Here is a 13,691-nt window from a genome sequence, read left to right on the forward strand (position 1 = left end):
TGACTCCCATAACAGTTGTTGCAGTTTCTACGAAGTTCAAATAGTACACGGGATTTTCTCACTGATGCAAATTGTTATGAAAGGATCTAAACACAAAAAGATTTAGGTGCAGTCTTTTGCAGACTGCATCTTAAATCTAAATGTTTGAAATGATAGAGTCACAGAAATAACAGTTTCTCACTGATGACACTGAAGGCCCTAGCCAATGCTCTTGATTGTGTCTTATATTTTGAAGAAAAATCTACAATAAGATATCATTCACACTGAAACCTTTCTATATAATATATCATGACGAATGCTCATGTCATGACAGTGACATGACGGACAGTGTACGGGCAGTGCATGCCAGGCCACAGAGTAGCACTAACTGTTTTCAAAGTATGTACTAAATGATTACCGGGTCACCGGCAGCTGCTGCTTCCAAGCATTTTGTCATGGTCCACACTCGCTCCAACATCTGACTTTGGGCATGCTCTAAAAAAGGTAGGGAGAGTGGAAGCGGTGCATCTTTTCCTCGTGCCTTTGTAAGGTTGTCGGCAGCAATGTCCAACAGTACACACCTGAAAGGATTCACAATGCACATCACTGAAACATAAAGTAACTGCTGCCTCTAAACTTAGGTTAGAATAAGTTTGGTTTGTCAGAAATCATGTGCGTTGCAGATAGGAGGGCGAAGAAGAAGGCTAGTGGGGCGGAGGCATCACTAGTTTTGGACTGTTGTATAGAAGCCATGTTGAGATGGTACTGCGAAGTGCCCCAATAAAGGCTGCAGAGAGATTTTTCTACAAGGTCCTTGCTGAGCAAAGTGAAGTACTTGACTAGTTAATTTTGCATTATTAAAATACTGTGCTATAGTTGCTAGAGCAAAACAAGGACTTTTGGTGTCTACATCATAACATGAGTCCTCCCTTACTTACTTTGTCACAGTAACTGTAGAGCCACATTTTAATCATCCTTTTGAACTACCTGCTTTCACCAGCCGGTTTGCACAGGAGAGATGGGTGAATAGTAAATTTTGGGCTTGAAGCGTATTTGAAGCAAAGAGTGATGTGGTTGAATTTCGAATAGAATGGTTCACACAGTATATAGTATATAAAAGAAAAAAAAAAGCATTTTGTCATGACCGGTCTTGCTTGCCCAATATATTTTTAAGAAGTAGGTTTGTGCGAATGCCACTTTTCGGTTCAAAGCAAAGCGGAAGCAATATTAAATAGCAGGAGCAGGATTTGAATAGGTGTTAGGTTGTAAGCCCTAAGCCGTAAAATATGTGGTTTTAAATTTGGCCACATTTAACACTTATAAGACGTATAACACATTTTTAAACTTAAAAAAGAAATAACAGTAATTGTGGGAGAAGTAAAATGTAGATTTATCCTTTTATATAAAGCGTGGCTTTTTGGTAGTTCAGATTTTAACCAGACTAGGTGGTTTTCCGCCATAGTTGCTCTATGTTGCAATAAAACCACCTTTTCAACAGGGTTATAACTTATATGCAGTAACATATACACTTATTCATTCACTTCGAATGCTGCAGAATTTTGAAATTTCGAAATTCTTTTTGAAGCGAATCCTAATACTGTAATATTTGCTCAAACATTCGAGACACCCATATATTGACCCATGCCTAGTTAATTGGTATTTAGAAAAAAAACATAATTAATGGCCCTTCATTCGTGAAGTAATGTGAAAGACCAAATCATAACTTCGAATTATGATAGTATGCCACTTATCTGCCCCACTATCCAGAAGTGAAGCATTGTGTACCTAGCTACAGCATGAGATGTAGACACGGTTACGGGATAGTGGTGCCTATGACAAATTTTAAAATGCATCACACATTCCAACACACCAACGTGCACATAGAAAACTCATTTTTAGCAACGTGAAGTGGCATCATGATTACACCGCTGTGCTTCTGCACTACAATTCATGGGTCGTATTTCTGCTTTTAAAATTATTTTCATTCACTCGGTCACCTAGTATGCGTTATGATTATGATGTTGTTGGCTTATTTCATCATTTTCCTTTATTTTTACATTAGGGGTCACTGATGTTATGGTGAGACAACTCGCATATGGTTTTCTGAGGTTTCTTGCTCAGAATGAGAGTTTAATACTTTGTAGTTAGAAATTACTTCAGACACAACTGAGAGGATAGTCTGAGATTGACTCTGATATTCTTCGATTCTGTGCAGTGGGTTATGAGGGGCGAACACGAGCACAGACTACAAAGATAAATAAAGCCACTCATTGGACATTCATATCTAAGCCATGATTTTAAGGCTTGCACGATGCCTTTAATGAGAATAAATATAAGCAACATGGCTTAAAGAACATTCAAGCAAAGCATGAAAACTAGAAAACGTGGTCTCCTTCCTTTGAAGCGACAACATTGGAAAGCATCGAGAATGTTATATGTTGTTTTTCATGAGGCGTGAAAGTTATGATACGAAGCAACACAAAGTGGTGGAAAGAAACAAGCTGCCATCGCCGAGTATCGACGCCATGATATAGACGTCAGAAATTCCGTTATTTACCTTGGTAATAGCACGGATGTAAATTTGTGCGAGTTTCTAGCGACAAAGAAATAAACAGCACATAAATGCAATTGTTACAAAACATGGGAGCTCTATCCAGTACCTATACAACAAATCTATTTGATATTTTTCACTGTCCTTGCAGAGGCAGCAGGTTTTGTAAAGAAAGACACGCTATGCTCAAATGTAACATATAAAAGCATCCTACCTAAATTGTTTGAATGATATGCTTACTACAGCACTGCCACCAAATAAAATAGTTCATGACCATTACTTATTCACAAGAAACTTTCTTCAGTATATCGTTTCAGCTTGGCGACATACCTGCAACGAGCAGACAGCTTTTGGAAGACTGCCACCAAGCCGTCGTGCTGAAGTAGCCGCTCCAGAATGAAAAGGCTGAAACAAAAGAGATGGTATGTACAGTGGCTACAAAAATATTTCATGTGACTGGTGGCTGGAGTCGCATAATTGCGACACGCGGCGCTGTTGTTCACATAGCGAGATTGTCAAGCATATTCCATTTTCCCAAGCAGCTGTGGCTGCCAAACTAGTAGAAAGCAGCCCATCTTTTTGATGAGCCATCCGAACGGTTGTTCATTGCTTATCGCAGATGAGGCAGTGTACACAATTTTTTTTTTTTTTCACTGGAGTTACGAGCGACCACACATTTATCGCATATACTTCGAAAAGGCTGTTTCTTGGAGAGCTTTGCATACGCCACCCCTGATTTGAAAAATATAATGTGCTTGGCACTTTCGATATAGGAGTACTCGGGAAAAACTGCTGCGTATCGCTACCTTGCTGCTCCGACATCCAGTTGCCTGAGCCATTATTTTTCTGTTAAAACTGTACAGTCAACTAACTCACAAGTGTTTTTAACTCATGTCAATAAATATGTCTGATAATAAAAGCAAATAAAGTACAGCTGATAAGAAGTTTTTGGTAGAATTCTTAGCTCAAAAAAATGAGATACACTAGATAAAAACCCCAGCCTCACAAATTATTTGGAGGACCAATATTGCAGAGCGTTTTTCACACACCATCTACACGGAACATATGGAAAATTCGGAGCTAATACAGGAGTATGAGCAATGCGCCAACTTAGATGTCTAGGTTGGATTCCTGGCACTGCTTTATAGTGATGCAAGGAAGAGTTCCCCAGCAATACACCGCGACATTGTTTTTATAATAATTTTTCCACTGTTTGTCAACAGAGGTACAGGTTATATACAGAGACGGGCTATACATGAGAAAAAGCGGTATGCATTCCCAGGTGTTCACAAAATTTGAGCCCTCACTACTCTCTCGCACATGATCAACATTAAAGCCAAATGAATAAGGTTGAATAAAGGAAAAGTTTTGATGGTATCACTTCAGCAAAGAACCCACCTCCATTCAGACTCTGTGTTGGCCAGCATGTCTGCAAGGCTCTCTATCATGCGCACAGAACCAGCCGATGATAAGAGATTCTCCACGTGTGCTTGCGAAAGGCAGTTGTACAGAACCATGCTGCTGTATTGCCGCACCTTGACGTCAGGGCTACTAAGAAGGGCAGTACACCTGCAGTGATAGATTTTTTATGCATGAGAACCAGAATACCGCAACTAAAACCATTTTTCACATTGTGAAGTCCATGAAAGTGGTGTCATATGGTAGATCAAATAGAATGGTAAGACAGAAACCCGTTTTGCGAAGCAAACAGGAGTCACTAGTATAGGCGAAGATGTGCAGACCCTGCATTGTGCAAAGCAGATGGCTGGTACTCTTTTATAGTTATATAATTGGCGCCGAGGGTGAGGAAGCACAGTGAAGCATGGTTAAAGATGAGGTGATTGTTCAAACCTGCGCTGTCAGTGTTTCTATAGGTATTCCAGGGACAGCTAAAGAGAGCCCTGCAACACTTTTTTAAGTAATCACAGAATCGTAAAACTTTATTGCCTCTCGAATTGACTGCATCAGGAATATTTAGATACTGTCAAGTGTGAGCAGGGTTACCGAAATTCATTGTATGCCTTCTATGTTTTTTTTTCTTTTCTTCCGTATACAGCATGTGTGCTAAAAGCAATGCAGATGGTGATGATAACGAGGCGAGAAGCTACGTCCAGTCAGTGGGTGTCATGACCTTGAGCACCTTTCTTTAATACACGGCTTACTTTAATTGTGATCATAAGCATGCTGTTGTAATTCTATATTGTGTGTAATTCTAGCGTTATAGAGTGCAGCTCGGGCTCATCACAAGATCCCCAGCAGCCGTGTGAATTCTGAAGCTCACAATGCTCAAATCAGCTGATGGCCGTAAACCCTAAATTTATGACATGGCCATTTTGAGTTAAGGTATCATTTGTCAAGAGAAGAATGAGCGATTACTGGCAGACTGAAAATTATTGGTAAATTTCAGGTTGCGTGCTGAGCTGTAAGTTTGACTCGCACATTCCCAGGAGCCTTGACCACAATCGGCAGAATTTTCTGACCGTGCTCAAAAAGTGTTGCAAGGCCTTTTAAGTATGTTACTAAGAGCCATTATAATACAGTCGAGCCTCTTTATAAAAGGCATTGATATAAGAGACGAATGCAGGGTTCGTACATGTTTACAAAGCGAAAGTTCAAGTATATTCAAGGACTTTTCAAGACCTGTCACAGGTTTTTCAAGGACTAAAAGCAGCACGCAGTGTCGAAATTTTCTTACTCTAAAATTGATATTTTCGAAAATGACTCATTTTTATTGCACCTCTATGGTACATGCATATTGAAATTATAACAAACATGTTGTGACGTCCCCGCAAACACGGACTGAACCCCGGTCCTTTCAAGATGTTTACGCTCGTTTCTTATATCCACGCATAAAAAAAAGGAAAAGAAAACCTTCGGTGTAACGAATGGGCATTCCAGAGTGGAGTACCTAGAAGGATTATTTCTACTGTTCTCGCGGGTTCCCCCCCCCCCCCCTTGCAAACACGAGGACCGGGCGGCGCCTTGTTGTCTACAGACAGTGTGACAGTGTACCGTGGCAATAATACGCGCGCACCCTTCAGATTTGTGGCATGGGGAGCAGCAGAGCACCTTTTGTTGGTTCGGAGAATGCGACTCTGCCGCAGCGCCTGTGCCGGGTCCAGTCTGACTTTCCGTCAGCCTCCGTGGCTCCAGGGCTCATTACTGCGTTCTGCGCGGATGGCCACCCGCGGCATTGAATGACAAAGAAGCGGCGGCTACGGAGAATTTCGCGGGAGACACCGAGCTGCATGGAGACGTCGAGACTCGTTCTGGACATCGGCTGATCAAGTACCAGAAACCGGGACAATTGGTTCGGCCGAAAACATTTTGGCACAACATTGCAAACTCCGAACGTTGGCCATTATAGACGACGCACTTTGTCGGAAGCATCGGGACCATTGTTCGCCCGTAATTAAAGTGTCTTCGGACGGCTCACCCATCTCTCTCCCTGAGGCTTGAGTTTGTACATTGTTACTTGCTCGGCTCCGTTTGGGAGAGGGTTTTCTACTGGTGTGGGCCGCGGGAGCGGCCGTCGAAAATGACACACACCGACTGACAGAGAAATGTGTCGTGTCAACAGTGGAAATTGGTTAGGTGCTACGGAGGGGCGGAGTCGGGTCCTACAAAAAGGGACTACGAGATGATACAGGGGAGTCAGAGAGAGAGTGAGAGGATACGATGCGATGAGCTCGAGATGGTAGAGAGACGGAATGAAAAAGGAAGATAACGATGTGAAGAGATAGCAATGAGAGTCGATGAGATGATGACTGAGGCAGAGATGATATGACTAGGAATGAAAGTTAGAGATGAGAAACGAGGAAACAAGTGATTGCGGGATGTTATGAAAGAAGATTAAGATGGAAATCGCTGAGAGAGACGAAGAAGACGACGAAGACTGACAGCGCCGACCATTCGTGAGACGAACTTTCTGCACCCTATTTAGACGAGCTTTGCAGGCAGGGAAGCGGCGCGTTGAGACATTGCGTGGTTTTATTCCTTGATAACTTCATCATTTGTGTCGTCGTGTGTTTTCTTTATATATGCATACCCTTGTATTGTTGCAGTTACTTTCTTTATGTGCCTACACTGTGTCGAATGTCGCGAGTGTCTAAATCATGTGTTATAATTTTGTGTAGTGGTTGATGTGCGCGGGTATACGATGTTTGCGGTTAGTGATATATTAAATGAATCAGTAAACAGAAACAGGTCGTAGCGTCTCTTACTTCCCGGCCCCAGTACGAATCCCTGTATGTGAGAAATGTTTGAGACACATAGCCAAGAAGGAACCGGATAGACAAGGGGATGAGTGGTCTTCCCTCTCTTTGGTAATCGGTGGCGTAGCGAGGGACGTCTCAACGTCTAGTCTGCACTTTAGCTTCACTAGCTTCACCGCTTGCACAATAGGGCCGGAGCCAGCACCGAAGAACATTACGAGTCGCTCGCTTTGTTTGTTCGTGGTTTGACGAAGTAAAACTATTCCTCATGCAGTTTTGGAAAATGAAACCCTACCACCTCACACCAAATTACTGTTTCGGAAATGGGGCTTGTCAAATCAGTGCCGATGCATACCTACCAAGTTAAAGAATTCTGATTTTGGGAGCTGAACCCTCTTTGTAAGTCTTCAGGTTTCTGCTCCGTAGCTAAGTACCGGCAAGATACAGTTGTTATATACCTTTCTCTTGAGGCATAGTGGCAATCTACCTGTCATAATTTGAGAGTGCTTGCCGAATGTGCTCTACCCCATTCTTATTCTTCTAGTTACTTCAATCTCCTGGTTCGGCTCTGCGGTTATTACCTGCCCTAAGTAGACATAGTCTTTTACAACTTCAAGTGCACTATTACCTATCTCGAAGCGCTGCCCCTTTCCGAGGTTGTTGTACATTACTTTCGTTTTCTGCAGATTAATTTTAAGACCCACCTTTCTGCTCTCCTTGTCTAACTCCATAATCAGGGGTTAAGGATATCATAGTTGAAATAAAGAAGAGGAAATGGACATGGACCGGGCATGTAGCGCGTAGACAGGATAACCGCTGGTCATTAAAGGTAACTAACTGGATTCCCAGAGAAGGGAAGCGGGTTAGGGGGAGACAGAAGGTTAGGTGGGCAGATGAGATTAATAAGTTTGCGGGTATAAATTCGCAGCAGCAAGCACAGGACCGGGTTGACTGGCGGAACATGCGAGAGGCCTTTGTCCTGCAGTGGACGTAGTCAGGCTGATGATGATGATTTTGGGAGATTTTCGCAACAACAAATGGGGGGGGGGGGGGGTTGCATTGACTTATTTTCCTCTTTCTTGTTTCCACCAAAAGCAAAGCAGCGAAACTAAACAGGGGGGGGGGGGGGGGGGGCAGTAAACATCAGCGTAATGCGGTCTCATACCAGCTTGGAGTGGCCGAACTCCCAAGGGTAGGGTTTTCCAACTTTAGTAGTAAAAGGTGCGAGCCTCAAAGGGGGGGTGAACATACTTGTATCTCTCAAAATTTTGTTTTTTGCATCATCAAAACAACTAGAAAATCTATTTTTGTCAAAACAACTCGCGCATGTCTTCCTTGGTCACGCATGAACGGACGGGACGGCACAGCCAGCTGCCGGGAAAGCGCGGGTCGAAGCTTCCCTCAAGGCGAACTGAAAACTTAATCATAGAGGTACTTTTACAGTGCAAACACACACACACCTCAAAGAAAGAGAAAACACACACAGTGCTTGTGTGTCGTCTCTTTCTTTGTGGTGTGAGCCAACTAGGCCCAAAAGAAGTGTAACTGAAAACTTAATTCCAAAGTATAGCCAACGTACCCAGATCAACAGGAACAACATTACCAGATTCTTTGGAAAGGAACGCCAGAGCGTCTTTAGCATTTTTTACAACTTTATCGCCTCTACCGCAGTGTTAGCTGTTTGCCCTCAGCTAGTAATCGTGTCACCGCAACTGCGGTTTCACACGCCACGGTTGCAGAAAACTGCAGATGTTTCCAATCCGGGTGCACTCGCTGCGCACGTGCCTTCAAAACCATGTTGTTATTTGCTATTTATCATCGCATCTGCGATGACTTTGTCCGCAGCGTTTGTGGAAAGCATTGTCGTTATAGCTGGTCGAGCGCTGAATGCACGTGCACTTTCGGAGTTCTGTTACTTATCTTGTTGGCACACATGATCGTGTCAAGAGCAACCCAGGGTTCAATCCACAGTGGTTGTGGCAAACAATAACCGCAGTTCTGACAGTGCGTGCGCTGGCTGTGCGAGTCTTTCTGGAGCTTCGAGCACGCTACTGTCAACCTTTGTTCCACAGTTTCAGAATAAAGTTCGTTTACAATAGGTTGCGATGGGTTCGCAAAATACTTCAATTGGAATGGGCTGAATTTTCATCAATGCAGCCAGATCACGCACAGAAATTTCAATTTTTGGGAGATTTTTCTGAAAATCATACAAGCATAAGAAACTGGTCGAAATCCTGGAGACTTAGCGAGTATGTTGATCTACCACATAAAGGAGGCTACAATGTCAGCTGGAAGTGCTCAGGAAATTCGACGATTTTCAAGAACAAGAAAAAATTCTGGGACTTTCAAGGACCTCGAAAATGCATTTTTCAAATTCAAGGGTTTTCAAGGACCTGTATGCACCCTGATTGATTGATTGATTGATATGTGGGGTTTAACGTCCCAAAACCACTATATGATTATGAGAGACGCCGTAGTGGAGGGCTCCGGAAATTTAGACCACCTGGGGTTCTTTAACGTGCACCCAAATCTGAGTACACGGGCCTACAACATTTCCGCCTCCATCGGAAATGCAGCCGCCGCAGCCGGGATTCGAACCCGCGCCCTGCGGGTCAGCAGCCGAGTACCTTAGCCACTAGACCACCGCGGCGGGGCTGTATGCACCCTGCAAATGAGTATAAGAGCCACCAGTGAACCTACAGTAAAATAAAGGTTGATAGGAAAATGCATACATGGTACCCTGCTTATAAAAGACATATCATATAAAAGACAACAAATGCTGCCCTGAGCACGCCTGGGGTTCAACTGTAGCAGCAAACTAGGCCGCACAATAAGAAAAAAGTTTGCACATTCATGGGCTTAACTTGTCTCTAAACAAAAAATCATCAATGAACATATCTTGCATGCCTTTCTTTTCCTTAGTGTGAAACTTCTTTCTTGGTGAAAATGTGAACACTTTCTCGCCAACAATGCATTCTTATTGACTTACGTGAATCCACAAGCATTAGCTTGTGGATTCAAAGCCATACTTACATTGAGTGCTCCTGCTGCATTCGACAAGCACATTCGACAAGCAATTTTAGGCAGGCATTACAATTTTAGACAAGCATTAGCTTGTGGATTCAAAGCCATACTTACATTTGGTATTCCTGTGCTGTCAGCAGTTCCCATACGAGGTGCTCACTGGCCTGGTGGCTACACACAAGATTTCCCAAGCTCTGTAAACTACACCGGAGCCCTACTGTGCACTCTGAAAAAAAAGCAAGCAAAGGCAAGAATGAACATTAAAAGGTGCCTTGGTGCAGATAATTGAACGAGCTAATTAGCCAGCCTTGAGAAATAATACTAAAATTTCTTCATATTTATTTTGGAACCTTTGTCATTAACATAAGGGAACTATTTTCCAAGCACTATTTGGTCAGAAAGCCATAACGAATGTGGTTATGTAGCTGACGTAACTCCTTATACGGTTTGCTTTGCTGAGTTACCTCAAAGCACAGTAGGTAATCGAGTAAATCGGTACAACTGCATCTTCAGTTACAGTGGAGTGATTCCACGAGAGATCGACACGGGTCCAAAAGTCTATATCCTTAAAAGACTAAATCCTTAAAACGTGTCAAGTTTGAAAATGCTGCTTGCATTACTTTCGGAGAAAAAAAAAAGGGGAATACGTAACTTATTTTAAACTGCCGCAAAATTAAACATTTTTAAAAGCTATTTTCTTAAGGTCTGCAAACTTGAAACCGTATGAATTCATTCTTCATTAGACATGCATTTCAGGTAAAAAATATCTTCCTTGAAACAAAAATGTTTGTCTTTTTATAGCATCTGTAATTTTTGAAATTGACAGGTGACAAAATTGCTGCCTCCGTGTTGGTGAAGTTTGATATCTTTTTTCTCGTAAGTTATGTCGTTAATCATAAAACGAAGTTGACTTTCGGGCTACCTTGTGAGAGGTGCACGAAATATAAAATACTCAATGAAATCTAAAGTATGAACTTTTGGACCCGTGTCGATCTCTCGTGGAATCACCCAGTGCAAATGAAACAATGACACCAAAAAAGAACGACGTAACATGGGCATGCAATGACAAAACATGAGCGGATACAAACATAAGGATCTTGACATATGTAATCGTTAAACTTTTACTTTACCTGTTCCTTGATTTCAGGTAAATGGCCGTTGATGAAAATGACAGTGCTGGCGTACACATGCGTGAGTTTTTCCACTTCTGCGAATGATAACTGCCGTACCTCTATGTGAACAGCTAAAGTGACGTCTTCATGTTTCATTCAGACAAAAAGCCAGAACAGCTAGTGACAAATTTACACCTAAACTTGTAAAGTATAAAGCTGCATAATAGTTCACAAGGCGATTGCTCATTTCAGGCTGCGATGCGGCCTTTTAGAATGAGAAGTGCAGTTGAAAAGCATTTTTCAATGAGAAATGATGCAATCGTCGCACACAAAGAACGTTCGTTACCCTTTGGAGGGCCCCCAACACTACAATGGCAACCTCAAGATGTCTGTGCTGTTTGATTGTCCTGTATGCACGGGCACTTCTGGTCAATCAGTAGTGAATGCAGCCTCTGAGGCTCTTGAATTCAGTTTTTAGGTAACCTTGAGAGCATCTGAGTCGATAGCACTTTGCGATGTCATTACTAGTATGACGTAGATGAAGGCTTTGTATGACACTGCACAAGAAAAACAAGAACATTCACAAAGCACATGCAAAACCACGAATGGCACCTAACGAGGGCCATTGCTACTTACCGTTCTCGCTCTGTTGTCAGCCTACTGTGAGGGTAGTTTGGGCTAACGCAAGAAATTTTTTCCCGGGGGAACACGCTCCTAACAAGCTTAACTCATACCAAAGCACTAACACTGTTTGATTCTTTAACATGCACGGAGCCTCTAATTGAAAACTGCACTGGCAGCATTACCAAAGCTGGAGCAGACATATAGGTGCACTCCCGGGCTGTGGCGCCCTAGTGTTTTACAATTTTAGGCAGGCATTTCACAGTAACGCTAAAATTGGTCACAATTAACGATGCTAGCATTATTTACAAGATACACTTAAGCATTTGATTCAATTTTGGCATTGTCAGGTATAAAGTCACAAAATAGAGTAAAGAAAGTTACAAACTAGAATTTCACTCTCAGAGGATCTTTAAGGTATATGGAAACGATGCAAATGCCAGAGAATAGTGCCTTAGGTGTTTGACTTCAATTTGTGAAAATATGTTTGTTTGCTTATCACATTAATTTCAATACTAAGGATGGTTAAAGCCAACGTACAGTGCTCATGTATTGATATGCCACATCAGAACTTCCCCTATAACAACTGGCATGCATTATTGCTTGAAGCAACTGCATCATGTTGCTATGAATCTGGCAGGATAAGGCAATATTGCTCTGATATAAAGTGTTCGAGTCAAAATTATGCCAATAGAACACGAACTGAAGACAGCGAAAATGAAAGGATGTCCATTGCATAGCCTGAAATTCGCATATTTCAATGCATGAGCCCTGCATATGAAAATGAATACAAAGCTTCACAAAATTCAGAAGAGTTGTTGCTTTCATCAACAGAGTTACTGCAGTAAATACGTAGAAGACCACAAACCGGCATGCGAAGAATCCTTGATGTGAAGTTCACAGAGGCCCTTCACCAGAGTCTTTACACTTTGAATCAGCCCTTCTTTCCTGAAATAAATGACACAACATATCCTAAGTTGGTAGACTGGAATGCAATTGAATTGCTGCAACTATTCCGTTTATACTACAGTAAACTTTCTTGATGCTTGTAACACTGAAAGCCCCAAATTCTCTATTGGCGAATTCCGTTGAAAGAGCAGGAGCACTCAAAAGCACGCTGAAAGTACTCTCTTCTGAGCCGGCGTATTTCAGTGGTCGAACAGGTGCCGGAGCACTGTCATCCATTGGCAGAGCGAGAGGGCATTTGCTGTGCCGAGAGCAGCCAGGAGCAGTATGTAATGCTCTCGCCTGCAAAGCAGAGTAAGTGGAGTAACGCGAGTCACGTGGCCCTGAACGTCACAGTTTCCGAATTTTTCTTTAGCCAGCAAATGCGGCGGCAATGGTAGCAACTATGTGTAGCTTGACAGCGCTGTTTTGTACGGATGGCTACTGTGAAAGCTGGATGTTTGCCGAATGAGTCATTGCACAAGCATACTGAGTATTAGGATAATGAAGAACATGTGGCTGACCGATTTCACGCGTATTTGGCTGCTGCCCAACAAAGAATATGCCGGGGCTTGGAATGTTTCAGTCACATGGTCTCCCTACTCGTCACCTCCTCACCTGCCTTAGGGGAGGGCGGCACATTCCAATGGCAGGTTCAGTGGCCCGGCTCTCAGTGCTCCGCCCCCATATCCTCAGTGCCCTGCCCCTCTACTCCTGTTCTCTCAATGGAATTCACCATATGTGTAAGCCACCTAATGCTAAAGTAACTGCATGAAGAGCCACCAAAGAAAATAACGCTGGGATGTTGTACATTACCACCGGTTTTAACAAGTAAATCTGATGACGAATTTCAGCTGTGATTTACAGAGAAAAAGGACAGCTTTGTTCATTAAGACAATAGGAATAGTGCAGGTCTAGGTAGCCGGTGAAGCTGGAATCCCCATTAAGCTGAAAAGGTATCTAGCCCAGCTTCCATTAGATTTAGCATGCGTCTATTCAGACTAAATCCTTAAATGATAAACACGTCTTCACGGCACCTTCATACTGGTCCCATGAAAAATTCGCTAATACAGAAAATAACATAATGATTGATTTGTGGGGTTTAACGTCCCAAAACCACCATATGATTATGAGAGACGCCGTAGTGGAGGGCTCCGGTAATTTCGACCACCTGGGGTTCTTTGATGTGCACCCAAATCTGAACACACAGGCCTACAACATTTCCGCCTCAGAAAAGAACATAAA

The 13,691-nt window shown here is 42.7% G+C and overlaps 1 protein-coding gene across 2 annotated transcripts in view; it reads right to left on the reverse strand.

Moving 5' to 3' along the window:
- LOC119174513 (ataxin-10) overlaps nucleotides 1-13,691 on the reverse strand; it is a 57,018-nt gene that overhangs the window by 31,541 nt on the left and 11,786 nt on the right. For both annotated transcript variants that reach the window (XR_012895364.1, XM_037425451.2), the window contains exons 3-7: nucleotides 12,370-12,449; nucleotides 9,883-9,994; nucleotides 3,929-4,099; nucleotides 2,861-2,935; nucleotides 398-560 (exon numbers count right to left, since the gene is read on the reverse strand). Coding sequence is in view for 1 of the 2 variants with exons in the window: in XM_037425451.2 (XP_037281348.2) it covers nucleotides 398-560; nucleotides 2,861-2,935; nucleotides 3,929-4,099; nucleotides 9,883-9,994; nucleotides 12,370-12,449 (601 nt within the window). In the remaining variant the exon portion in view is untranslated. The remainder of the gene's footprint in view (nucleotides 1-397; nucleotides 561-2,860; nucleotides 2,936-3,928; nucleotides 4,100-9,882; nucleotides 9,995-12,369; nucleotides 12,450-13,691) is intronic.

This window comes from Rhipicephalus microplus, chromosome 5 (genome assembly GCF_043290135.1).
Source record: "Rhipicephalus microplus isolate Deutch F79 chromosome 5, USDA_Rmic, whole genome shotgun sequence".
Classification (NCBI taxonomy): domain Eukaryota; kingdom Metazoa; phylum Arthropoda; class Arachnida; order Ixodida; family Ixodidae; genus Rhipicephalus; species Rhipicephalus microplus.